We start from the raw sequence: 24,130 nt of genomic DNA, 5'->3' as shown, positions 1-24,130 counted from the left end.
CATATATAAGTAGAATTGCAGTATCAACTCTCTAGTTTCCAGTTATTACGTGGGTTTTGGTTTTTAATAATGAATGTGGCTTTCTTAGTTTGTGTGTGTGTGGTTTGTTTTGATTCATTTCTCTCAAGTATATGGTATAAAATGGGTGGTTACACTTCCCCAAAGTTATAATGGCCATGTGTAGACGCATGCTCACTAGCATCACGTTCTCCGTGTAGAACCGTGCCACAGTCGTTGCACTTGATCTTGAAAGTAGAGGTGTTTGTAACGTAACCTTTGTGATTCAGCTGAGCCCCCAGTTCCCTCAGACCTTTGATAAAGGCTTTACCTAGCTCACTCTCCCTGGTGAAGACACAGACATCCAGGTCTTTACAATCGACGTTGCTCAGTGGAGTGAACGCAGCTGTGTCATAGTGGATCCCACTGTACAGGAGCACGATGAACGTTGAGCAGCCTGGATTGAAGTCGTCAATACGGCCATGCTCAACATCAAGTGAGTGTATTGTGATCCCCAGATGCTTTGCGAGTATCTGAAGTTCGATAGCACCACCCCAGCTATTTGGCCTCTGGATCCACTCGGCGTACGAGGACGGCTCCTTGCCGAGAATGGCACTGGAATAGCACACCTCATCGTCACGTATGGCATCGGCAACAACAGAGCGTAGTTGAGAGCCCTCCTCCAGGTTCGCAAACACAGCATACGATATCGACCTGAACAGGCACGAGTTATCATCAGGGACTCTTCTCAGCACACAGTACCCATCCTCAACTCCCACATGGGGAGTTGAGCTTCGTGGCGTATCATCCTGTTCAATTGGCACAATTGGACTCACCGAGGGCTCCTCTAGCACCAACTTCTCCCCGTTGTGGATGCCAACATCCTTCAGTCTCACATTCCCGTCAGCCACGCTGACGGCTCTTGGTGGGAACCCAATTTTGATCCTCACATCACCATATCCCTGCTCCTTGAGCACTTCCAGCAGGCCAGCCACGTTCGCATCGTCGTCAACAGTGACGATGCTCTGTTTGGTGCTGCTCTGTAGCTTCAACCTCATTATATGGAGCCAATTGATATGTGTCAAGCCACGGTGAAGAGCGATAACGTTGTAGGAGGCAGAAGTCCCCTGGCGAGAAAAACCGTAGGCAGGAGCCCCCCCTAGCGAGAAAAACCGCAGGCAGAAGCCCCCCCTGGCGAGAAAAACCATAGGCAGGCCAGGCGGACACACCTTCCAGGCCGGGGAGCTCAGCTCAGCTCAGCTCAGCTCAGCGCAACACAACACAACACAGCACAACACAACACCGCAAAATCACCCCCATGGACCCACCAAAGAGCATCAAACAACTTGCTGGAGAGGCTCACAACTACGAGTTCTCACACGATGTCTCCCCAAAGCTGTACTTAGGCACTGCGATGAGCCTGTGCCGGCACGTATGTCGATGTATTAATCCCCGTGGAGGGCCTCAGTGGGACGTAAACCAATGACCTGGCACTAACAAACACCACGCTAACCGTGATGGTGACTAGGCAGACCTGTATAGAAGTGCCCACTCGTACGAAGACGCGTATGTTCTGTACATCCGGTTCCTCGATCTGCTGATGAATAAGCTGGCAGGGCATCCAGGCGTGAAGAGAGATGCTGCGATGCACAAGAGCTACCTCAAGCTGGTGAAGGAGAGGGCACCAGGGGTGTTTGAAGCTGTTGAGGAGGTGAAGGCGAGGATTGAGGAGAAATTGAGAGCGTATGATGATCGAAAGAAGATGCTTGACGACATTCACAGGAGGGAAGAGGTGTTGAAAGCACAGAGAGTGGCTGATGAAGAGAAGAGACAACAGCAGGAGAGTAGCAGTGGTGATGACCGGGCTGAACTGAGGTCAACGAGCCCGGAATTTGACGATTCGAAGTTCGATGAACACTTGAGGAGGTTCAGAGCAGCTGTTACCAATGCCGTGGACCATCAGTCGCAGGCATCGTACCCTGAGCTTCCACATCTGGTTCATCAGCAGCAGAAGTGGAGCAGCCATCCACCGGTGCCTCCAAAGCCAGCTACAATTGCTGATGAGAGCCATCCACCGATCCCTCCAAAGCTGTCTGAGTCAACGGCTGTGGAGCCACGGACCCACAAGTCGCTGGCAAAGACAGAAGGAGGGAAGCCTCTAAAGACAATCTTCCTGCCATTGAGTCTGGAATCCAAGTTCCTGGACACTGCCATGCCAAACACTCAGAAGAAGTTGGAAACATGTGGCATACTGTGTGGTAAACTCAGCCTTGATGCCTTCTTCATCACCACTTTGGTCATCCCCCAGCAGGAATCTACGGAAAATACATGCCAGACAAAGGATGAGGAGACCATGTTTGAATTCATAGACTCAAAGGACCTATTTGTACTGGGTTGGATCCATACTCACCCGACACAATCATGCTTTCTGAGCTCTATCGACCTGCACACTCATAATGCCTATCAAATCATGCTCCCTGAGGCCATTGCCATGGTGTGCTCTCCCTCAAAGACACCAAGTCTGGGGATCTTCAGACTAACAGACCCGACAGGTATAAACATCATAAGCAAGTGCAATAGAGCAGGATTCCATCCACATGACGAGCATGGATTGTACACGACATGTGATAGAAAACAGCATGCTGGCCATGTCATTACAAAAGATGGCCTACCATTCGAATGTGTTGATTTGAGGAAGCAGTAGAAATGACAAATGACTCTCAGCTTCACCTTACAAGACGTAGTCGATTAGAAAATGGATGGAACTGTATGACGTGTATTATTATCAATAGGTGTAACTCACAACAAGGAGATCTGTAGGCTCATTCAGTCCAGCCTAGCTGAGCCAATTCGGCCCTGACTTTCCCTTCAGTTTCAATCTTGAGAACCTGAGTCTCTTCCAGAGGCTCAGCATTGGCTTGCTTCAGCTTCAGCTGTTCTATGGCCCTAAGCTTCTTCAGCAAGCTTCTAATCTTTTTGTCTTCGATGCTCTGAACACCACCAGCAATCAACGGTTCTGGTGCAGTAGCAGCTTGTTGTGGTGGCTGCTGTTGTGCAGCACCGGCAACAGACTCATCATCCTTGGCTGCCTTCTTGTTCTCTCTCTTCTTTCTGTTTTTGGCAGCAGACTTGCTCTCCTTCTCAGCTGGAGGCGTGAATCCAGGTGGTAACTTTGGAGTTCTAATACCTGGTGGCTTGAAGCCTACCGGTGCACCAGAGTTCCCACCTAGAGACACATTGCTGAGGTTGGCACTCAGCTCTCTCTGGTACAAAGTCTGTGGAGCTGCACTGCTTGCACCATTTGCTCTGGCACGTGGTGGTCTGTAGGCACCCTTTGGCTTTGAGGAAACCTCTGCGGATGACTTAGGATGTGACAGCACGTAGTCAATGGCAGACTGATGTGGAGCTGGGTTCTCATCAAGCCCTCTCAAAGGTGGGAACAAGTCCAATGGACGAGGACGCCAATTGACAGAGTTCACCTCTTTGAACTCTTTGAAGTAGACAAGCTTACCAGATGCGTACCAAATCTTGATGCTGTTATCAACCCTCAATCTTGGAGAAGTGGTAGCAGTCAGGATGAATCGTCCATCAGGACTCCATTGGCACACTGAGGTGTTTGGAGCATCGAAGGAGGCCACTTTGGCAAACTTTTGGGTCCGATCATAGATGTCCACTGTTCCTTGTAGGTTACCAAATCCTGCCACGAGAATGTATTTCGCATGAGGAGAGAACTGGACGGTGTTTCTTGGTGCAGGAGGCAACGAGTAGATTAGATTACCTCTGGCATCAAAGAAAGACGTTTGAGCTGGCATATAACCATAGACGACACCGAATTCACGCGCAGTTGGGGACCAAGTGATATCGTGAATAGGACCTTCTCTGTCTAGGGTGATACGGGAATCATAAGAGCCTGCAATACCCAAGAGGTAAAGCGTCGTCTCACCATAGTAAGATTGGTTTGATGCATCGACATCGGTAGAGGCCAAGGCCAATAGCGCAGTACCCAACGAATTCCACTTCAAAGAGCATCTCTCGGCTTTGAAGAACGTTTTAGATGAGACAGGTTGCGTGATCTTCGTTGAGATGTTCCAGACAGAGACGTTGGCTGGCTTACCTTGCTTCTCTGGGACAAAAGTTGCAATTGTAGGGTTCTTTCCTGGAGACATTTGGAAAGATGCAACGTTATCTATTTTGAGAACTGACCATGCTCTTGACAAGTTCGAGCAGTTGTTGACCTCGTAGAATCTGATCTCGTTCTTGAAGAGCTTTGCAAGAACAGTTTCATCCGATGTGAACGATGGTGCCCAGCCAGATTGATCTCTGGCCAAGTACTTGACGGCTATGGAGCCGGCCTTGACGTTGTAGATGTTAACATTGTCGGCGTAGTTTCCACTGCCGTCTTCGCTCTTGACAGGTCTCTGCCAGATACAGAGATACGAGCCCTTTGGAGAGAAATGCAAATCAAATGGATCTTGAATGTCAAGCTTAGACACAACAGAGCCATCTTCTGGGTTGAGAATCGTCACGCCTGAAGGTTGAGTGAAGGCAAAGTATTGGCCATTTGGAGAATACAGCGCCTGGCGAACGTCATGGGACAGCTTCTCGATGCCTGGGACTTCAGTATACGACGGAGCAGCGTCTATGAGACCCACAAGCTTTGGTGCTCGGTAGTAGAGTTGCGTCAATGCAGTGGCCATTATCTATTGATCAACGGTGTATGGGGAGATGCCTGGGTGTATTAGCGTGTAACTTTGTACGAGTGTCCGACGGTGAGATGGCTTATGATGTGCTAACGGGCCCTCTGTCGCTTTATGCCTCGCTATTAATGTCTGTCTCTTTATGTCTCTCTGCAAACTTCAAGATGGGACAGTGATGTAGCTGATACCAAAAACAGAGATGATCGGAATATGGATCAAGGTATAGAAATAGCGTACAATAAACGATGAGAAGATCAAAACCTGTGTGTGTCTGCCTCTTCTTCTATCGCTTTTCGATGATCAAAAGAGAATTCCTGAGAGTGTTTCCTGGTGGTTCGCTCAAGAGTGTTCGAAGACCAATGCCGACGTTTTTCGCCAACCAAAATCCACAAAAAAAACACAACGAAAAAGTCGCCAATCCAGCGACGTTTCCCGCGAATTGCGAACTGCGAACTGCGAACTGCGAATTGCGAACTGCGATGGGCGAAAACCGAAAACCGAGGGCCGAAAAAAAGTCAGACCGAATGCTGCTGCGCCTACCGTTGCAGCATTGGTGTCCGGATGTTGTCGGGCGAGACTCGGCTTCTGGGCAAAGTGCTGTGTGTGGGTGTTCTCCCCATGGTGGATGGGCCTAGCAGCTTGAGGATGAGCTCGCTATGAGAACCAGCTGAGACAGTGTAATGTGGCGAGTTTATGAGTTGCAACATCCTTGGGCCAGCGCTCGGGTGGATCTCGTTTGGCATGTCGGCCGGCCCTCAGAGACTAAACCATTCTGCAGTCCTGCTGTGTACGTAGCGGTGCGTCGACTGACCTCACAACGTCTTACAAATACAATCATCGCAAGTGGGTCCGGGAATTTTTTGAAGAGAGTTTACGCGTAAGCTCTTGCGTCGGAATTCACCAAATTATCATGCCATAAGGCCCATTATGTGTTGTATGGAGGCCGATTTAACAGCTGTCGTCTTCAGCTGTTGCTCAGTGTCGTGTAGGTCCCCCCAAATCAATGGATAGGCCAATACTCTGCCGACTGGGAAACGTTGTGTATGTTGAAAGTACAAAGCGCGTAAAATTACAAATGTTTGTTGCAGGCCAGCAAAACATGGAGTGAGGACGGAAGACTCGACAACATCCACTCGAAAGGGGTTTCCCTTTGTTGTGTGTTTTTGTTGACACGGGTCACTTGAGGTTGGAGAGCAATCTTTCCGATTGCCGATGCGTGCTAGATTGTAGCTGAATACCTGAATTGACTTATAGCAACGAGAAGCTTATCAGCCCTGCATTGTTTTTCGCGTTGAGCTGAGTGCACTGTCATCCCCAGCACGGGAAGGGAGAGGGACTTCCAATAAGCCATGCCAGCAGCAGCAATACATACTGGACCAGGTAGTATGCCCGCGTTCAAATTGCAGAGGACGTCGAACAAACAACGGGTTGCACGCCGAACACAGCCTTGGACGAGCTTTAGCCAACACCCATAGTCAAGCAGTCATTGGCCCACGAGCTGTGCTACACTGTGCTTGTAAATTTACATAGGTGTTAATCCGTGGAACTTGGCAATTCGGCTGCGTTACAAACAGAGTGGTCTTTATCTCTTATCGAAACTGCTTAACAACTGGTGCGAAGGTTCATAGCGTTGATCTATAGAATGCTGTGAATAGTAGGCATTCTTTGGTTGTGTGGTGCCTGGATCAAACTTGTTTCAGGTTTACGCGACAGCGTCTTTCGCGCAAAAAGAAACCACAAGCAGAATGAGAGCAGAGTAGCCGAGAGTTGAGGGTCGAGACACCAGTGCTTCTAAAAATAGGTGACGTCAAATGCATGCAAAAAAGCCCTACTCCTTTCCAAAAATGGAAGTGAAGAATGCAAAGGATCCAAAAATTGCGCCTATTCCGGCAATGCACTTTTGAAAACGCAAAAAAATTCCCAGAGAATTTCGCCCGAGAGGTGAATCTTGAGGAAAAAAGCGCGCGTGAAAAAGAAAAAATGAACATTCGCGAGTCTCATGGGCGAACAAAAAAATTTTTAGAACCGCGTTTCAAGGCGAAAATCAAGGGAAAAAGTCCCGAAAGTCCCAAAGGCTTCGCGCAACTCAGCGAAATTCGTGTACAACTCCACAAAGGGAAAGCCAACAAAGTCTATTTCTTGTTTTCGGCCTAGCTTCCTGCAACTTTTATACGCGTAATTTTCTTTTTTTCGGTCTCTTAGACCCATCAAGTCCCTAATGAGGTCGCTTTTTTTCGCTTCCCTTGATTTCGATCCCCTTAGTACGTTCACAGACGTTTAACTGGATTCAATTCCTCTCTCTCTCTTTCTTTCCTTTTCTTTTCCATTCATCTGTCCTCAACAACGCCCTTTAAGAACAACCCAAGTGGAGATTTATTCAAACACGGAATCAACTTTCGTTCAATCAACTGCTTGGTGTTTTTATTCTCAGTTCATCCTGCTTGCTGCTCACGAAGTGTTTGTGTGTGCATCTTTTTCCTTCTTGTTTGCTTCGCCCTTTCCATTGTTTATTTACACTTGAAAGTTGCAACGAAGAAGAACCGGAAAGTACCAGAGAACTTGATTTGATCTGCGTGTGTGTTCTTTTGCTATCGCTGATATACATCGATCTTTTCCTGAATCGCTCCCCCAGCTTGTTCACGGAGAAGTTTGCTTTGAAGGGTATACACTGATTCCATCGTCCTGCCGAGAATCAACTTCCAGAAACAGAGCAACGTTTTGATCCGGAAAGTAAGTTGATCTTCGTCCCAACGCAACGTTTTGCTCTCCTGTGGTTCAACTCAACTAACACATTCACTCATAGAACCCTTTTTCGGTCTCCCATAAACGCGTTTCTACTGCTTGAGCTTCAGTTTTTGATTTGGTTTGATATTTTCACCACCCGGTGTTTTTGTTGCCTCGGTGATCCTTTAAGCGTGATTTAGACTATAGCGTGTCCGACCATGTCTAACAACAACAACTACAACTACAACGACCAATACCAAGGTCAAGATCAAGGTAACGACCAGTACAACGATCAGCAGTACAATGACCAACAGTACCACGATCAACAGTACAACGACCAACAGTACGGCGATCAGTACCAGTACGACAGTGCTAACCATCAGGACCCTTACTACGGTAACGAAGGTTACCATGCCTCTCAGGAGGGCTTGAACCAAGGTGAGTACTACGACCCACAAAATGATGGCTCTTATTACAACCAAGGTTACGATAGCCAGGGTTACTACGACCAGCCAAGAGGCGTTGCTGACAACGATGGGAACTTTTCTGACTTCTCATACGGTGGTCCAAACCCTCCAGGTACCCCTGGTTATGACTACGGCACCCAGTACACACCATCTCAGATGAGTTACGCGGGTGGTAGATCCTCTGGTGCATCCACACCAATCTACGGCTCTCAAGGAGTATTTGATCCTTCACAAATTGCCGTTGCTTTGCCAAACGAGCCATATCCAGCTTGGACTGCTGATCAACAAGCACCAGTGTCTATTGAGCAAATTGAAGATGTGTTTATCGATTTGACTAACAGATTTGGTTTCCAAAGAGATTCCATGAGAAACATGTTTGACCATTTCATGACCTTGTTGGATTCCAGATCTTCCAGAATGTCACCAGCACAGGCCTTGCTCTCTTTACACGCTGATTACGTTGGTGGTGACACTGCCAACTACAAGAAGTGGTACTTTGCTGCCCAACTCGACTTGGATGACGATGTTGGTTTCAGAAACATGAACTTGGGTAAGCTCTCAAGAAAGGCTAGAAAAGCGAAGAAGAAGTCCAAGAAGACTAAGAAGGCTGTTGAAGAAATAGGTGCTGAAAACACTGAGGAGACTTTGAACGCCTTGGAAGGTGACAACTCTTTACAGGCCGCTGACTACAGATGGAAGGCAAAGATGAACAAGCTCACTCCATTGGAACGTGTTCGTCAAATTGCCCTCTACTTGCTCTGTTGGGGTGAGGCTAATCAAGTGAGATTCACTCCAGAGTGTCTCTGTTTTATCTTCAAGTGTTCTTTGGATTACCTCGACTCCCCAGCTTGTCAGCAACGTGCTGAGCCAGTTCCAGAAGGTGACTATTTGAACAGAGTCATCACCCCATTGTACCGTTTCATTAGAGCTCAAGTCTATGAAATCGTCGATGGTCGTTACGTCAAGCGTGAACGTGACCACAACAAGATCATTGGTTATGATGATGTTAATCAATTGTTCTGGTACCCAGAAGGTATTGCCAAGATTGTCTTTGAGGATGGTTCAAGATTAGTTGACCTTGCCCCAGAAGACCGTTATGTCAGATTAGGTGAAGTTGCCTGGGACATGGTGTTCTTCAAGACCTATAAGGAAATCAGAACTTGGTTCCATTTGATTACCAACTTCAACCGTATCTGGGTTATCCATGGTTCTTTCTACTGGTACTATATGGCTTATAACTCTCCTACTTTGTACACGCACAACTACCAACAATTGGTGAACAATCAACCTCTGGCTGCTTACAGATGGGCTTCTGCAGCTTTGGCTGGTACTTTTGCTACTTTCCTCCAGTTGTGTGCTACCATTTGTGAATGGTTCTTTGTCCCAAGAAAATGGGCTGGTGCTCAACATTTGTCGCGTCGTTTCTGGTTCCTTATTCTCATCTTTGCTGTCAATTTAGGTCCTATCATCTTTGTCTTTGCCTATGATCCAATCACTGTCTACTCGAAAGCGGCTTTGGTGGTTTCCATTGTGATGTTCTTTGTGTCTGTTGTTACGGTGATCTTCTTCTCCGTCATGCCATTGGGTGGTTTGTTCACATCTTACATGGGTTCCAACAACAGAAAGTATGTTGCTTCTCAGACATTCACGGCGTCCTTCTATTCACTGCAAGGGCTTGACATGTGGATGTCTTACCTATTGTGGGCAACAGTCTTTGGTGCTAAGCTTTCAGAGTCTTACTTCTTCTTGATTCTGTCTATGAGAGATCCAATTAGAATTTTGTCCACTACTGATATGAGATGTACTGGTGAATTCTGGTGGGGAAACACTCTTTGTAAGGAACAAGCCCGTATTACTTTGGGTTTGATGTACTTCAATGACTTGGTCTTGTTCTTCTTGGATACCTACTTGTGGTACATTGTCTGTAACTGTGTTTACTCTGTCGGTCGTTCCTTCTACTTGGGTATTTCTATTTTGACCCCATGGAGAAATATCTTCACCAGATTGCCAAAGAGAATCTACTCCAAGGTGTTAGCAACCACTGATATGGAGATTAAGTACAAGCCAAAGGTCTTGATTTCTCAGGTTTGGAATGCCATTATCATTTCCATGTACAGAGAACACTTGCTTGCCATTGACCACGTTCAGAAATTGCTGTACCACCAAGTTCCTTCTGAGATTGAAGGTAAGAGAACTTTGAGAGCACCAACTTTCTTTGTATCTCAAGATGACAACAACTTTGAGACAGAGTTCTTCCCAAGAAACTCTGAAGCTGAACGTCGTATCTCTTTCTTTGCTCAGTCCTTGGCTACCCCAATTCCGGAGCCATTGCCTGTTGATAACATGCCAACTTTCACTGTTCTTACACCACATTACTCTGAAAAGATTCTTTTGTCTTTGAGAGAAATTATCAGAGAAGATGATCAATTCTCTCGTGTTACATTGTTGGAGTACTTGAAGCAGTTGCACCCAGTTGAATGGGACTGTTTCGTCAAGGATACCAAGATTTTGGCTGAGGAGACTGATGCTTATGAGAACAATGGTGAAGAGGAGAAGGATGAGAACGTCTTGAAGTCCAAGATTGATGATCTGCCATTCTACTGTATTGGTTTCAAATCTGCTGCTCCAGAATACACCTTGCGTACTCGTATCTGGGCTTCTCTAAGATCTCAGACCTTGTATCGTACTGTTTCCGGTTTCATGAACTACGCCCGTGCTATCAAGTTGTTGTACAGAGTTGAGAACCCGGAAATTGTTCAAATGTTTGGTGGTAATGCCGAAGGTTTGGAGAGAGAATTGGAAAAGATGGCTAGAAGAAAATTCAAGTTTGTTGTTTCTATGCAAAGATTGACCAAGTTCAAGCCTGAAGAATTGGAGAATGCTGAATTCTTGCTTAGAGCCTACCCTGATTTGCAAATTGCCTACTTGGACGAAGAGCCTCCTCTCAACGAGGGTGAAGAACCAAGAATCTACTCTGCACTTATCGATGGACACTGTGAAATCCTTGAGAATGGTCGTCGTAGACCAAAGTTCAGAGTCCAATTGTCTGGTAACCCAATTCTTGGTGATGGTAAGTCTGATAACCAGAACCATGCTTTGATCTTCTACCGTGGTGAGTACATCCAGTTGATTGATGCTAATCAAGATAACTACTTGGAAGAGTGTTTGAAGGTTAGATCTGTCTTGGCTGAATTTGAGGAATTGAACATTGAACAAGTCAACCCATATGCTCCAGATTTGAGATTTGAGGAACAAGTTACCAACCACCCTGTTGCTATTGTCGGTGCCAGAGAGTACATTTTCTCTGAGAACTCTGGTGTTCTCGGTGATGTTGCTGCCGGTAAGGAACAAACATTCGGTACTTTGTTTGCCAGAACTTTGTCTCAAATTGGTGGTAAGCTCCATTATGGTCACCCTGATTTCATCAACGCTACTTTCATGACCACCAGAGGTGGTGTCTCTAAGGCTCAAAAGGGTTTGCATTTGAACGAAGATATCTATGCTGGTATGACTGCTATGTGCCGTGGTGGTCGTATCAAACATTCTGAATACTTCCAGTGTGGTAAGGGTAGAGATTTGGGTTTCGGTTCTATCTTGAATTTCACAACCAAGATTGGTGCTGGTATGGGTGAACAAATGTTGTCTCGTGAATACTACTACTTGGGTACTCAACTGCCAATTGACAGATTCCTTTCCTTCTTCTACGCGCATGCCGGTTTCCACATTAACAACCTGTTCATTCAATTGTCTTTACAAGCCTTCTGTTTGACCTTGATTAACTTGAACTCTTTGGCTCATGAGTCTATCTTGTGTTCATACAACGTCAACACTCCAATCACTGATATTTTGTACCCTATTGGTTGTTACAACTTTGCTCCTGCTATCGATTGGATCAGACGTTACACTTTGTCTATTTTCATTGTGTTCTTCATTTCCTTTGTTCCAATTGTTGTTCAAGAGTTGATTGAGCGTGGTGTTTGGAAAGCCACTCAGAGATTCTTCCGTCATTTGTTGTCTTTGTCTCCAATGTTCGAAGTGTTTGTTGGTCAGATTTACTCTTCCTCCTTGTTGACTGATATGTCTGTTGGTGGTGCCCGTTATATTTCTACTGGTCGTGGTTTCGCTACTGCTCGTATTCCATTCTCTGTCTTGTACTCCAGATTTGCCGGTTCTGCTATCTACATGGGTGCTAGATGTATGCTTATGATTTTGTTTGCTACTATTGCTCATTGGCAACCAGCTCTTCTGTGGTTCTGGGCTTCCTTATCTTCTTTGATCTTTGCTCCATTCATCTTCAACCCACATCAATTCGCTTGGGATGATTTCTTCATTGATTACAGAGATTTCATCAGATGGTTGACAAGAGGTAACAACAAATGGCATAGAAACTCTTGGATTGGCTACGTCAAGATGTCAAGATCTCGTATCACTGGTTTCAAGAGAAAAGTCTTGGGCGTTGAATCTGAGAAATCTGCTGGTGACTCTGCAAGAGCCCACCGTACCAACATTATGTTTGCCGATGTTATTCCAACCACGCTCTACGCTGCTGGTGCCTTCATTGCCTTCACTTTCATCAATGCTCAAACTGGTGTTAAAGATGCTGAAACCGTGAACTCTGTCATCCGTGTGATTATTTGTACACTTGCACCAATCGCCATTGACCTAGGTGTCTTGTTCTTCTGTTTGGGTATGTCCTGTTGTGCTGGTCCAATGTTGGGTATGTGTTGTAAGAAGACTGGTTCTGTCATGGCTGGATTTGCTCATGGTGTTGCAGTTGTTGTGCACATCATCTTCTTCATTGTTATGTGGGTCCTTGAAGGATTCAACTTTGTTAGAATGTTGCTTGGTATGGTGACTTGTATCTACTGTCAAAGAGTGATCTTCAAGTTCATGACTGCTTTGCTTTTGACCCGTGAGTTCAAGAACGATAATGCCAACGTTGCCTTCTGGACCGGTAAGTGGTATGGTAAAGGTATGGGTTGGGCTGCTTTCACCCAACCATCCAGAGAACTCGCTGCTAAGGTGATTGAATTGTCTGAATTTGCTGCTGACTTTGTCTTGGGTCACGTTATCCTGTTTGTGCAGTTCCCATTGGTTTGTGTTCCACTCATTGATAGATGGCACTCTGTGATGCTGTTCTGGTTGAAGCCATCCAGACAGATTCGTCCACCAATCTACTCTTTGAAACAAGCCAAGTTGAGAAAGCGTATGATTAAGAAGTACTTGTCCTTGTACTTGTTGATTTTGATCATCTTCGTTGCTTGTATTGCCGGTCCTGCTGCTGCTTCAAGTCACGTCTCTAAGGATTTGGGATCCACATTGACCGGTGCCTTCAGCAACTTGGTCCAACCAAGAGGTTTGAGCAACAACGATACTGGTCCATCCTTCTCATCTCTATCGCACTACTACACCTCTACTCCATCTCTTTCGACTTGGTCCACCAAGGCTTGATTTTGGTATGGGAATTTGCATACTGGATGAGGTCATTTTGTACACTATTATTCCTTCTTGGTCGGGTTGGTAAGTTGTCTCGTGTTCTGTGATGGACTTGTGTTATTTGTTGGTCTCCATTCGTTGATGCCATTGGGTGTGACTTTCCAAGGGGGACTTTATGATAGAGGAATTCACCCAATGCGTCACGCTCAGTGATACCTCACAAAACATCCGAACAATGCATCAATCTGACTGCTTTCTATTATGACGACTTCTTTTCAATTATTCTTTTACATATGTATGGTCATTTCTTTGCATCAATGGTGTAGTTTACCGATGGTTGGAGATGAGCTGAGGGAGAGTGTCGAAACACCCGGACACCTAATCATCCGGACATCTAAACACCCGCACATCTGTACATCCACACACCCGCACACCACATCCGTTCCACAAAAACTTCAAAGACAAACAAAACATAAACAAAGAACCGTGTTTTACCTTCCAAAGACAACATCAACATCAACAAAGACGCCACATCAGAGCTCCCACAAGATGTCGACGAAGGAACAACTCACCTTAACGAAGAGGATTCGCGGACTGTATCAAGAGCTCTTTGACCTCACTGACCCGGAGTCAGGAGAACCGATCCAGTACATCTTCAACGTTGTTCCTGACAAGAAGCACTACCCTGATTACTATACTTTTATCAAGGCGCCAACCTCGTTCAACTCGATAAAGAAGCGTCTGAACCATTACCAAAGCCCAAATGAGTTCATCAAGGACCTCGTTCAGATCGTGTGGAACGCACGCACCTATAACGAGAAGGAGTCCTTTGTTTGTCGTTATGCTCAGGTCCTGGATGACTTCATCAAGAACAGGGTGATGCCCAAGTTCGCCAGTGCTGGATACGATGTTGGGTATCCAGATCTGTCTCCTATAGAGGAAGGCAGTGCTGGTGTGTTGCTTCCATACAACTATGGTAAGGAGAGACAGTCAACGCCATCGCCTACCCCAGTGATGCATCAACAGACCATGCGTCTTATTACTACTACTCCACGTTCTGTCTCGAGGGCGTCTGTCAGATCCACGCCAATGCACGACGAGGAGTACGAGGAGGAGGAAGAGGTTGTCAAGAAACGCTACACACACAAGGAGCAGAGTTTCAAAAGAGGTAGACCTCCTGTGATTGATAAACCGTATGAACAGAGAATCAAGAACGTTTTGAGAAACTTGAGAAGGGAAAAGGGTGTTGAAGGTGATTCTCTCACTCTTTTGTTTGAAAGATTGCCAGACCCAAGAGATTATCCGGACTACTACAAGAGCATTACGCAACCAATATCTCTAGATGAGATTAAGAAGAAAATCAAGCAGAGAAAATACAAGGAGGTTGAGCCTTTTGTCCAGGATATGAAACTGATGATCGCCAATGCCAAATACTATAATGATGAATCCTCCACTGTCTATAAGAATACACTGCTATTGGAGAAGTGGTTTGTCAGGTTCTTGGAGGCTGAGATGAAGAAACCAGACTCTGATTTCATCTCACACGATTCTCTTAAATTACCATTGGAACAATTAGAACTTCGTGGAAAGCTCTACAAAATCGGAGATTGGATCTTGATCAATAACCCAAACGATGCTCAGAAGCCTATAGTTGCCCAACTATTTAGAATATGGCAGACACAGGATGGACAACGTTGGATCAATGTTTGTTGGTATCTACGTCCGGAACAGACTGTTCATAGAGTTGATCGTTTATTCTACGACAATGAAGTGTTCAAATCAGGTCAATACCGTGACCACTTGGCAGATGAGATCTTGGGTAAGTGTTATGTTGCGTATTTCACCCGTTATCAACGTGGTGATCCAGCAATCCCGTACGAGGGGCCATTGTTCATCTGTGAATACCGTTACAACGACAATGATAAGAACTTCAATAAGATCCGTACATGGCGTGCATGTTTGCCAGATGAAATCCGTGACCATGAGGACCCAATCACTCCTTTACCTTCACTACGTCGTTTCAAGAAAATTGAATCCCCGTTGAAACACTTGCTTCCACCAAATGCAACGCCTCATATGCCTATACCTGAACCAATTATTGGGGCACCAAATGCACCACCACTCCACGGTGCCGTTTACCTTCGTGATGTTGATCCAACCGATGATTTGGGCCAGTATGCGAGTTCCAGAAACTGTCCTAAATACATCATTCGTCCAAATGACCCACCAACGGATGAGAACGACGCAAGCCTCAATACTCCTCTGGGTAACTACACTAGAAATGTTGTCAGCCATCCCCAACCACCAGCTCCAGTTTACCATGCAACCCCCTCCCTCACTACAGTGTCCACGGCGTCAACATTTACCGTGCCAATCGCCCTTGAAACTGCCACCTCTGGTGTATTAAAGATGGACGTTATGAGTAACAAGAGACGCTTGGGAGGGCTTGATGTGCACAGCGAAGGTCCAGTGATATGGTTCAAGACACCAGGTGTTCTGATTCCAAATAGAACCGTGGTGAACGTTTGTGGAGATTTTGGCCAGGCAGACGAGGATGGTCAAGTGAATGAAACCATTCCCGGCTCAGGCCTCGCTGGTGTTGTGAGACCTGGTAACTCAGCTGCATACCTTGCTTGGAAGAAGCAGAAACTTGAAGGATAAGAGGCTTGCGTGTGTTATGGTTCTTACACTTGTAATAATCAAGGTTATACAGAAAATCAATTCGTACTTTATAAAACAGCTTGCGTAAGATACATGAAAAGTGCAATAAAGGTTGCAATTCTAGTCAAAGATACCCCAGTATTGTTCAACGCCATAAGAACCTGGGTCTTTCCACAAGTCGTTGAATGTAGTGAAGAGTAGTACTTGGTCAGCAACAGTGTCTGCAATGCTTTGCAAAGCCAACTCTTGGTTGGCCTTTGATGGAACACAAGATTGGTAGGCAGATCCTTGAGTTGGCCAGCCAGTTTCAGTGATGAGCACATCCTTTACACCACCACAGATGCTCTTGATGTTTGAGATTTGGGTCTGAAGCCAAGTACCAGAGTTTTCTGGTGACACATTACCGTCCCAAAATGGATGGGAGTTTACAGCGATGAAGTCGGAGTATTCACAAAGAACTGGGTTGTTCTGCACAGCAACGAGGGTATCGACAGAGACAACGGTTCCTGTGTAGCCGATGTTAGTGAGGGCAGATCTAGCAGAGTCCACAGCGGTTTTGATTTGGTCTGTTGTTGCTTCGCCATTATTAACCAATTCATTACCAACGGAGACGGTATAGACATCGCTCCAATCAGAGATGGACTCAGAAATTATCTGAACAGAAGCATCAATCTTGTCCAAGTAGTAAATACCCAAGAAGAGCTTTTGAGATGATGTCTTTGCATCCAGGACGTTTTTGATACAGTCACAGTCGGTGTCGTAGAGTCTGATGATGTCGAACTCGGTCAAGAGTGCGATATCAGAGGCAACATCTGATGCAGACTTACAAGTCCCGGAGTCTGTATAAGGAGAATAAGTGATACCCTTAGCTCTTGCGTCAGAGGCTGAGTCTGTAGAAGATGCAGAGGCAGAGGCAGCTGATGAAGTTGAGGTTGAGCTAGAAAGAGAAGCGGCATCAACAGAGCTTGAAGAAGAGACAACAGCATCGCTTGAGACGGCATCGCTTGAGACGGCATCGGCTGAGGAGACGTAAGATGGTGTCAATGTGGTCAACGTCACAAAAGAACTTGATGGCACGTAAGTACTCGATGATTGTTGAACAAAAGCGGACGCATCTGATAATGGAACAGCATCTGCACCCACTGTTACGACATGTGTCACAACAACCGTCGTGGCATCTCTCTTTCCGTGCTGATGGTGCTCGTGCTCAACAGCAGCAGCAACGCCCACCAGCGCAGTAATGAACGGGAGTGTGAATTTCATTGTATTCTTGGTCAAATGAACGGAATTGAGGGGGGTATTGTAAGGAGGGAATGTGAAGTTCAGACGACGAGCTGCCTTGGACAATTCTCTTAAACAGAGGTGTATATACAGATCAATGTTCCAGTTCAAACTGTACTGTAGGATTGAAGAACAGGATCCGCTGTCGTCTTTATATACACTCGCACCCAGAATTCCAGCACCTTTGAAGAAAAAGCTTCAAAGCTCTGGTGTGACGTATTCTACATCCGTGTTGTTTATATGATCTCTGTTCTAGATCAAGCAGACGGCCATGCACGATCTGCGTCTCTGCGCGTCTGAGGTGCATGCCTGCTGCAAATTGTTATATGAAGCGCGTTTTTAGAAACTCCTGTTCCCGGTGTCTGGCAAAATTAGCAGTGTTGGATGTGTTTCACAGGTGAAGACGTGTTTCAATTGGAGCAGTTGTTCCCGTCCTAGTGTCGTCAAACAAGCATAATCAGCTCTACAGTGTGAGCCACTGAAGATATTTCCAGCTCCCCCCTCCACGTGATCAGTTCCTTGTCCTTTAAAGCGTGATTTGGTATACACCACCACGCTATCTGCCCCCTTTCAAAATTGGCTTTTGTTCCTGATGCGTGTGCTCACTTTCAGAAAGCACAACAACAGCATGAAAGGCGTAAGGTATGTGCCTTTGGGAATTACCTGTGGACGCAGACGATGAGGCAATGTGTCAATCTTTGTCTGCTGAATGGGCGCAGCCTGGAATGGTTTCTACAGTTGCGGGAATCACACAGTGGGCAAGACTATTGTCTGCTAGCTTCCACGCCAACCTTTGGGGTTAAACTCCTATGGAAAGAGCACTTTTAAAGGACGCGTTGAGAAGGAGAAGGAGTAGATAAACACACACACAGCCCACAGAGAGATGGACAAATACGTCATAGGTACAGGATCTAAAACCACGTTGTGACAGAACAAAGGCACGCGTGGAAGACTGTTGGGAACGTCGTTGCTGGGACACATATCACACGCCGCGAGGTGTGGTGGTATAAAGTATGAGAGTTATCGTGTCTTCTCCCCAAGCCTTTACTTTCATCGTGGAATTTGAAAGGAAGCAAATGCCCAGTCTCTAAGCCAAGTTTTATATCACCGTGGTTTCAGCTCTTTTCACACTGGGAGGATGCCTGGGCAGGAGGAATGAAAGGGCACAACAGGGCTTCGAACTGGCTTATGAAATAAGCTGGATGGCTTAGAAGGATAAACCCAGCCTAACAAGCCCAGCCTAATAACCACAGCCTAATAAGCCCAGCCTAATAACCACAGCGCAATAACCACAGCGCAATGTGTACTTCACCTCAGTTACTTCCAGCCTAAACGATCCAGACCTTCCCCTTCCAATTGCCGAGAGTGGCATTAGGTTCACACACTGCAGAGCCTTAGAACCTTATGAAGGGCTTTGGCAATTGCCGGTGCGTTGAGGAAACTACATCAAAAGCCACGTTCATATACCTGTAGATGTTTCAGAATTGTATGTGTGTACTGTTTCGTACATGGCGATTGAAACCAAATTATTCAATAACGGTATGTAATCTGCGTCCCCCTGATCTAGGCTTGATCGCAGTTTGAAAGGACCGGAACTATGGTGATGTTCTCCAGTGAAGCATGGAACAGATCACAAGCAGATCGATCTGCTTGTATTAACCTCTTGTGGAACTAAAGGCACCTCCTAGTTGTGCGTGAACTTCCCTGGATTCCACTTCATTCGTTGGTAGCTTTTACGCTGCGAGTTACGGTGAAGGCTCGAGTTATCAATGCCATGCTTGTTTCCTCCATTGGCTCATTTACAACAGGTGCCCGCCACGGGAACTACACCAATCACTATGATTTAGAAACTTTTTTGTCATTAAATAAAACCAGAAAGTGAAAGAAAACCCTCCAAACATTACATTTAAGCGGAGGTCATAACTTGCCAGACACGGATGATAGAATCAGTGTAACCAGCGAACAAGTTTTGACCATCAGCAGACCAAGCAATGGAGACGGCTTCTGGGTCTCTAGCCTTACCGGAGGTGGCGAACTCTGGCTTGAGCTCGTCAACAACCTTGTACTCCTCCAAGTCGAAGATCTTGATGGAAGAAGCGGTGGCAGCAGTCAACCAGTATCTGTTTGGAGAGAAGGCCAAAGCGTGGACCTCGTCACCAGCAGCAAGGGTGTAAAGAGCCTTTTGCTCCTTCAAGTTCCACAACATGATGGAACCGTCCTTACCAGCAGAGGCAACCAAAGTTCCATCTGGGGAGATGGTGATGGTGGAGACGTAACCGGTGTGACCAATGTAGTCACCGGTCAAAGCGTACTTGTCCAAGTCCCAAGACTATTTCAGAAAAACACTGTTAGTAACATTCAAGTAAAAAGAGATGACTGTTATCCTCCACTCTTGCGTCGTAATTGTAAAACATCAGAGATCTTGGTGATTGGTAAATGTCTCATTCGAAGCTGGCAAGCAACGTCTGAAGTAGCAAATATGTGTAACATCATGTGAACCACGCAAAAGTAACAAGAAAACAGTTAACTGAGGATTAACTCCCTCAAGAAAAAAAAACATACCTTAACAAGCTTATCCCAACCAGCAGAAACAACAACTGGAGAGTCACTTGGAGAGAATCTAACAGAGGAGACCCAGTCGGAGTGACCTCTCAAAGTGGACATACAGGTACCAATGACGTTCCAGACCTTAACAGTCTTGTCACGGGAAGCAGAGACGATTTGTCTGGAGTTCTTAGCAATGGAAACAGACAAGACATCACCCTCGTGACCAACAAAGGTTTGGGTGGTCTCACCAGTGCTCAAGTTCCACAATCTCAAAGTTCTATCCCAAGAAGCAGAGAGAGCGAAGGCACCATCTGGGGAGATGACAGCGTCTTGAACAATGTGGGAGTGACCCTTAAGAGACTTCTTTGGAACACCGTATTGTTGGTCATCACGGGTCAATTCCCAGGTGATCAAAGTCTTATCACGGGAACCAGACAACAAAAGGTCTGGTTGAGCATCACTGGTGGAAAGGGATGTGACCCAACCGTTGTGACCTTCCAAGGTACCTCTCAAAACCAAAACTTCTTTACCAGACATTGCGTAAACTGTGTTGATATCACAAGAAAAGTCTTCTCTTCAGTCTTGAGCAGATGGAAAAGTTGGTGAACATGTTGAAGTTTTTCACCTGTGAGTGTGCGTGTGTGTTGCGCCGAACCGAAAACGTTTGCGACTTGGGTGTGCGATTGGTTGGGGACACATTTCATTTGTTAGGTATAAGAGTTACTGAGGGCAATGTATGGGGCTTAAGTAAATTTCAGCACGCTGGTGCTCGGATGTGAATTCTACCAGTCACATATCAAAACATCCAGACATCACGTTTTGCTTATGTAATCCCCATATTTTCTACGGCTGGTGTTGTTCTCCAAAAGAAAGACCGCAGTCGATGTTGATGATATCTGAACACGAGTCACTTCAGTTCAATTCACATCAGTTCGATCCAGCCATGGCCTCTGAGGAACAAGACCCATTTGTACAAGAGAGATTGGAGTCCTTGCACAACGTTGATACCGTGAGTTGAGACTGTATCGTTGTGTCCGTATGGGGAGAGAGAGCTAACAACGTCACCGTTAGGAGTTGGTATCGATTCTGAACCATGCTTCTCTAGCACTTAGCAGCCTGACAAGCATGAAGAGGAATGCGTCTGATAAGGAAGAACTGGAAAAGATCAAGCAAGAGTTTGCACGGGAGATTGATGGCTTTTACAAGAACCTGGAACAGTCAACCATTGGATTGAAGAAGGAAATCAAGATATTAGACGAGAGAATCGGAAAGACCGATGCTAATGGCATAACAATGTCACCAATTACAATCAGCAAGAAGGCTACATGGGCAGGGTCGGAAAAGCTCAAATCAGAGCTGGATCATATAGATTCGCTGTTAGACTAAAGGCGAAAGGGCGACAGAACACGCACACGCTAAATAGCATCAGTCTCAAAAGGATATGTTGATCAATTTGGCGTCACGGTCACTGGTGAAACCAACGTATAACCCATACATGGCAACAATTCCAATCACTGCTTTGAACGCTGCGGATTTGAAACTGACGATCTTACCAGTCCTCGCAAAGGTCTTGAAGGGAACCGTGGCAAATCTGGCCAAAGTGGCATCAAAGTTCGAAATTGGCCTATATCTGGCATCCAATAGAATCTCTGTCCACCAAGGTTGCTTAATGATGGCACGCTCATGAGAGAATGCCCTGAACGAATCATGGCCATGGTATTGGCCATAACCAGAGGTTCCAATACCACCAAACGGCAACTGTGGCATACCAACGTGCATAACAGCATCGTTTTGCATGAATCCACCAGAACGTATACGCTGTTGAATTAGCTTAGACTCGTTTTTCGAATCAGTAAACGCATACAACGCCAACGGAGTATCGTGGTTCTTAATGACAGATTCGATAGCACTCTCCAACGACTTGTACTTGAGAAGTGGCAAGATTGGAGCAAACAACTCATCAGTCATTGTGGAATCGTGCCATTCGACATTCTCCAACAACGTTGGATGGATGAAGCGTTCGTCAGCATTGTGTTCGCCAGAGTACAAGACCGTGGCCTTGGTGGAGTCCAAGAGAGACAGGATACGCTTCACGTTTCGACCATTGACAATCTTTGTATAGTTATCCGCGTTAGCATCGCCATACAACTTCTTTGTCCACTTGACAAGGTACTCTGTGAATTCGTTGTAGATTGATTCCTCAACCAAACAGTAGTCCACAGTAACACATGTTTGACCAGCATTGACAAACTTCGCATTGACAATTCTCTTTGCAGCAAGGTCCAAGTTCTTGGACTGCGCTGTGACAAAGGCTGGACTCTTACCACCAAGCTCAAGAATACACGGTGTCAAGCTCTCAGCACACTTCTTTGCGATGATCTTACCAACGGTGCCTGAGCCCGTGTAGAACACCTTGTCAAACTTTTGATCCAATAGCACCCCGGTTTCTTCAACACCACCGTTGATGCACTGCACCAACTCGTTATCCATCTGGTCCGCCAATATCTCAGAGAGCACCGCGGAGACGTGTGGAGACTGCTCGCTCTGCTTCAACACAACGGTGTTACCAGCGGCAATGGCACCAATCACCGGCTGTAGGGCCAAGCTGAGCGGGTAGTTGAAGGTCCCAATCACCAACACCGTGCCCAAGGGGATGCTTTCAACTCTCGAGCCGCTGAACTTGTACATCAAGGGAACCGCCTCCGGCCGGCGGTCCTTGGCCCACGACTTCAAGTTCTCCATGATGAAGAGCAAGTCGCCCAGGATGATGTTGATCTCCAGCACACGTGTCTCGTTCACCGGCTTGTTGAGATCCTTCTCAACCGCCTGGCACAACACGTCCTGGTTGTCCTCAATCGCATAGTACAACTTCCTCAAGTTGCGTAGACGGACCTCAACAGGGTCGAACTTACGAGAGTGGAAGGACTCCCTCAGCTTTTGCACCCTAATCGGGATCTCGTCCAGCGGTGTGTACTCCAATACCGACATTCTGCTGTGTGTGTGTGTGTTACAAGGTGATCGACTATACAGAGCAACTCCACGTTGATTAAAGAGACGGTTGCCCCTTTATAAATGCTCTTCTGTCTCCACTGGCTGTGTGCCCTGCCTATGGTTTCACCTGGAGGCTCCAGCCGGGGGCTCCAGCCCGGCGAGAACCAGCACAACCCACACTGAGAACAAAGGGGAAACAGAAGGGTGCACATGCCAACAGCAGGAGAGGGGAATCACGACGGTGTGAGGTGCTACAATTGATCACAGGATAAGACAAATATTATTTGTATGGTTTCACGTTGCCCAGGGCCGGTGTGAAGTGGTTGGTGTCTCCGTGCAGAGGCTCCAATTGTGTGTGTGGGTGTTCCGCCTATGACAGATGCCAGTAGCGAAGAGCGGTGAGAGGAACTGGGCCATGCCACCCCTCAAATAAGCGGAGTATTCGTGCTGGGACTAGTGGGTGTCCTCTGGCTTGCTCTGCTTGCCAGGGCCTCGCCAGCGACGGGAGGTTTTGATGTGTGGGCTGTCTTGTCTAGCCTGTCTTGTCTGGCCTGTCTTGTCTAGCCTGTCTTGTCTGGCCTGTCTTGTCTAGCCTGTCTTGTCTGGCATGAGCTCTAAGGAAGCACCGCAATGGTGTTCTCGTGCTAGGAGGAGGACAATAATGGTGCGGTTTTCTGCGATGAGCTGGGCTGCTCACTGCTTCACACGTTGGCTGGACACTGTGTGCTCTTCTCTGACGGTGTGGCATCGTTACACGTGTGTCCTGGTCTTATGTCCTGATCTATACATCTCCATCTCCTTCTCACCATCCACATATCCTCCAAGCAACGCTTCTAACAGCAAACCCACACACTCCGAGAAACTAGCCCCAGCCCATCTGACACCTCTCTAACCGTAGCTTTCCCTCTTCATCTCTCCCCAGCACACACCGCGTGTCTGTCCCTGTCAGCAATCTCCCACCTCTACAGCTCCAACTACTCTCAGAGGCAAAAACACGTCAGCCATCAACCCGACTGTCATCCCAACTGTCAAACCAACTCACATCAACGTGACACCATCTTGAAACATTCTCCATGCCACACACCCTAATCCTCACAGTTTATGAAACACCGTCGTATGCGGCTCGTTCATACGTTAAGAGACACAAGCATGCGTACGGAAGAAGGCGGAAGTTGAAAATTAGCACCTAAAACTGAATGCATCGTTTGATCCGTATACTGTTGCTTCAGTAGTGCTATAAGCAATAGCGAATCGTACCAGAGGACAGCATCATCATTGCATCCGTTTCAGACACTCACACTCACTTTGTCTCTCTGTCTCGTCCTCTCC

The 24,130-nt window shown here is 46.5% G+C and overlaps 10 protein-coding genes across 10 annotated transcripts; 4 read left to right on the top strand and 6 right to left on the bottom strand.

Annotated features, from left to right (window-relative positions):
* Positions 1-149: 149 nt before the first annotated feature.
* On the bottom strand, positions 150-1,055 carry OTU1 (ubiquitin-specific protease OTU1; the record flags this gene model as incomplete). Its single annotated transcript, XM_020212762.1, has 1 exon — positions 150-1,055. The coding sequence occupies one exon, from the start codon at positions 1,053-1,055 to the stop codon at positions 150-152; it is 906 nt and encodes a 301-aa protein (XP_020070014.1).
* A 1,100-nt stretch (positions 1,056-2,155) lies between these two features.
* On the top strand, positions 2,156-2,692 carry CYBJADRAFT_120057 (AMSH-like ubiquitin thioesterase; the record flags this gene model as incomplete). The annotated part of the gene is made up of 1 exon (XM_020212310.1): positions 2,156-2,692. A coding segment is annotated over one exon (537 nt), but the record flags the coding sequence as incomplete, so codon positions are not given.
* Positions 2,693-2,760: 68 nt separating this feature from the next.
* CYBJADRAFT_94550 (translation initiation factor 2A) lies at positions 2,761-4,817 on the bottom strand. Its single transcript, XM_020218025.1, has one exon. It carries the CDS (start codon positions 4,692-4,694, stop codon positions 2,820-2,822), a length of 1,875 nt encoding a protein of 624 aa, XP_020070012.1. The 5' UTR covers positions 4,695-4,817; the 3' UTR covers positions 2,761-2,819.
* Positions 4,818-7,294: 2,477 nt separating this feature from the next.
* Positions 7,295-13,590, top strand: CYBJADRAFT_185123 (1,3-beta glucan synthase). Its single transcript, XM_020217164.1, has 2 exons — positions 7,295-7,424; positions 7,498-13,590. The coding sequence occupies exon 2, from the start codon at positions 7,637-7,639 to the stop codon at positions 13,334-13,336; it is 5,700 nt and encodes a 1,899-aa protein (XP_020070011.1). The 5' UTR covers positions 7,295-7,424; positions 7,498-7,636; the 3' UTR covers positions 13,337-13,590.
* A 286-nt stretch (positions 13,591-13,876) lies between these two features.
* On the top strand, positions 13,877-15,547 carry CYBJADRAFT_115390 (BAH-domain-containing protein; the record flags this gene model as incomplete). Its single annotated transcript, XM_020212187.1, has 1 exon — positions 13,877-15,547. A coding segment is annotated over one exon (1,671 nt), but the record flags the coding sequence as incomplete, so codon positions are not given.
* Positions 15,548-16,042: 495 nt separating this feature from the next.
* Positions 16,043-17,441, bottom strand: CYBJADRAFT_94500 (glycoside hydrolase). Its single transcript, XM_020218024.1, has one exon. It carries the CDS (start codon positions 17,243-17,245, stop codon positions 16,103-16,105), a length of 1,143 nt encoding a protein of 380 aa, XP_020070009.1. The 5' UTR covers positions 17,246-17,441; the 3' UTR covers positions 16,043-16,102.
* Positions 17,442-18,020: 579 nt separating this feature from the next.
* Positions 18,021-18,634, bottom strand: CYBJADRAFT_168048 (uncharacterized protein). The gene is given in 2 exon segments (XM_020215191.1): positions 18,021-18,550; positions 18,565-18,634. 1 exon segment carries the CDS (start codon positions 18,242-18,244, stop codon positions 18,071-18,073), a length of 174 nt encoding a protein of 57 aa, XP_020070008.1. The 5' UTR covers positions 18,245-18,550; positions 18,565-18,634; the 3' UTR covers positions 18,021-18,070.
* A 535-nt stretch (positions 18,635-19,169) lies between these two features.
* ASC1 (40S ribosomal protein RACK1) lies at positions 19,170-20,392 on the bottom strand (the record flags this gene model as incomplete). Its single annotated transcript, XM_020213371.1, has 2 exons — positions 19,826-20,392; positions 19,170-19,592 (listed from the first exon to the last, which is right to left on the bottom strand). The coding sequence occupies exons 1-2, from the start codon at positions 20,345-20,347 to the stop codon at positions 19,170-19,172; spliced, it is 945 nt and encodes a 314-aa protein (XP_020070007.1). The 5' UTR covers positions 20,348-20,392.
* Positions 20,393-20,753: 361 nt separating this feature from the next.
* On the top strand, positions 20,754-21,196 carry MED11 (Med11p; the record flags this gene model as incomplete). The annotated part of the gene is made up of 2 exons (XM_020212779.1): positions 20,754-20,819; positions 20,882-21,196. 2 exons carry the CDS (start codon positions 20,754-20,756, stop codon positions 21,194-21,196), a joined length of 381 nt encoding a protein of 126 aa, XP_020070006.1.
* HFD1 (hexadecenal dehydrogenase) lies at positions 21,145-22,824 on the bottom strand. Its single transcript, XM_020215190.1, has one exon. It carries the CDS (start codon positions 22,796-22,798, stop codon positions 21,242-21,244), a length of 1,557 nt encoding a protein of 518 aa, XP_020070005.1. The 5' UTR covers positions 22,799-22,824; the 3' UTR covers positions 21,145-21,241.
* Positions 22,825-24,130: the final 1,306 nt, after the last annotated feature.

This window comes from Cyberlindnera jadinii (assembly GCF_001661405.1).
Source record: "Cyberlindnera jadinii NRRL Y-1542 unplaced genomic scaffold CYBJAscaffold_8, whole genome shotgun sequence".
Lineage (NCBI taxonomy): Eukaryota > Fungi > Ascomycota > Saccharomycetes > Phaffomycetales > Wickerhamomycetaceae > Williopsis > Williopsis jadinii.
This window is presented reverse-complemented; position numbering and strand designations above follow the sequence as displayed.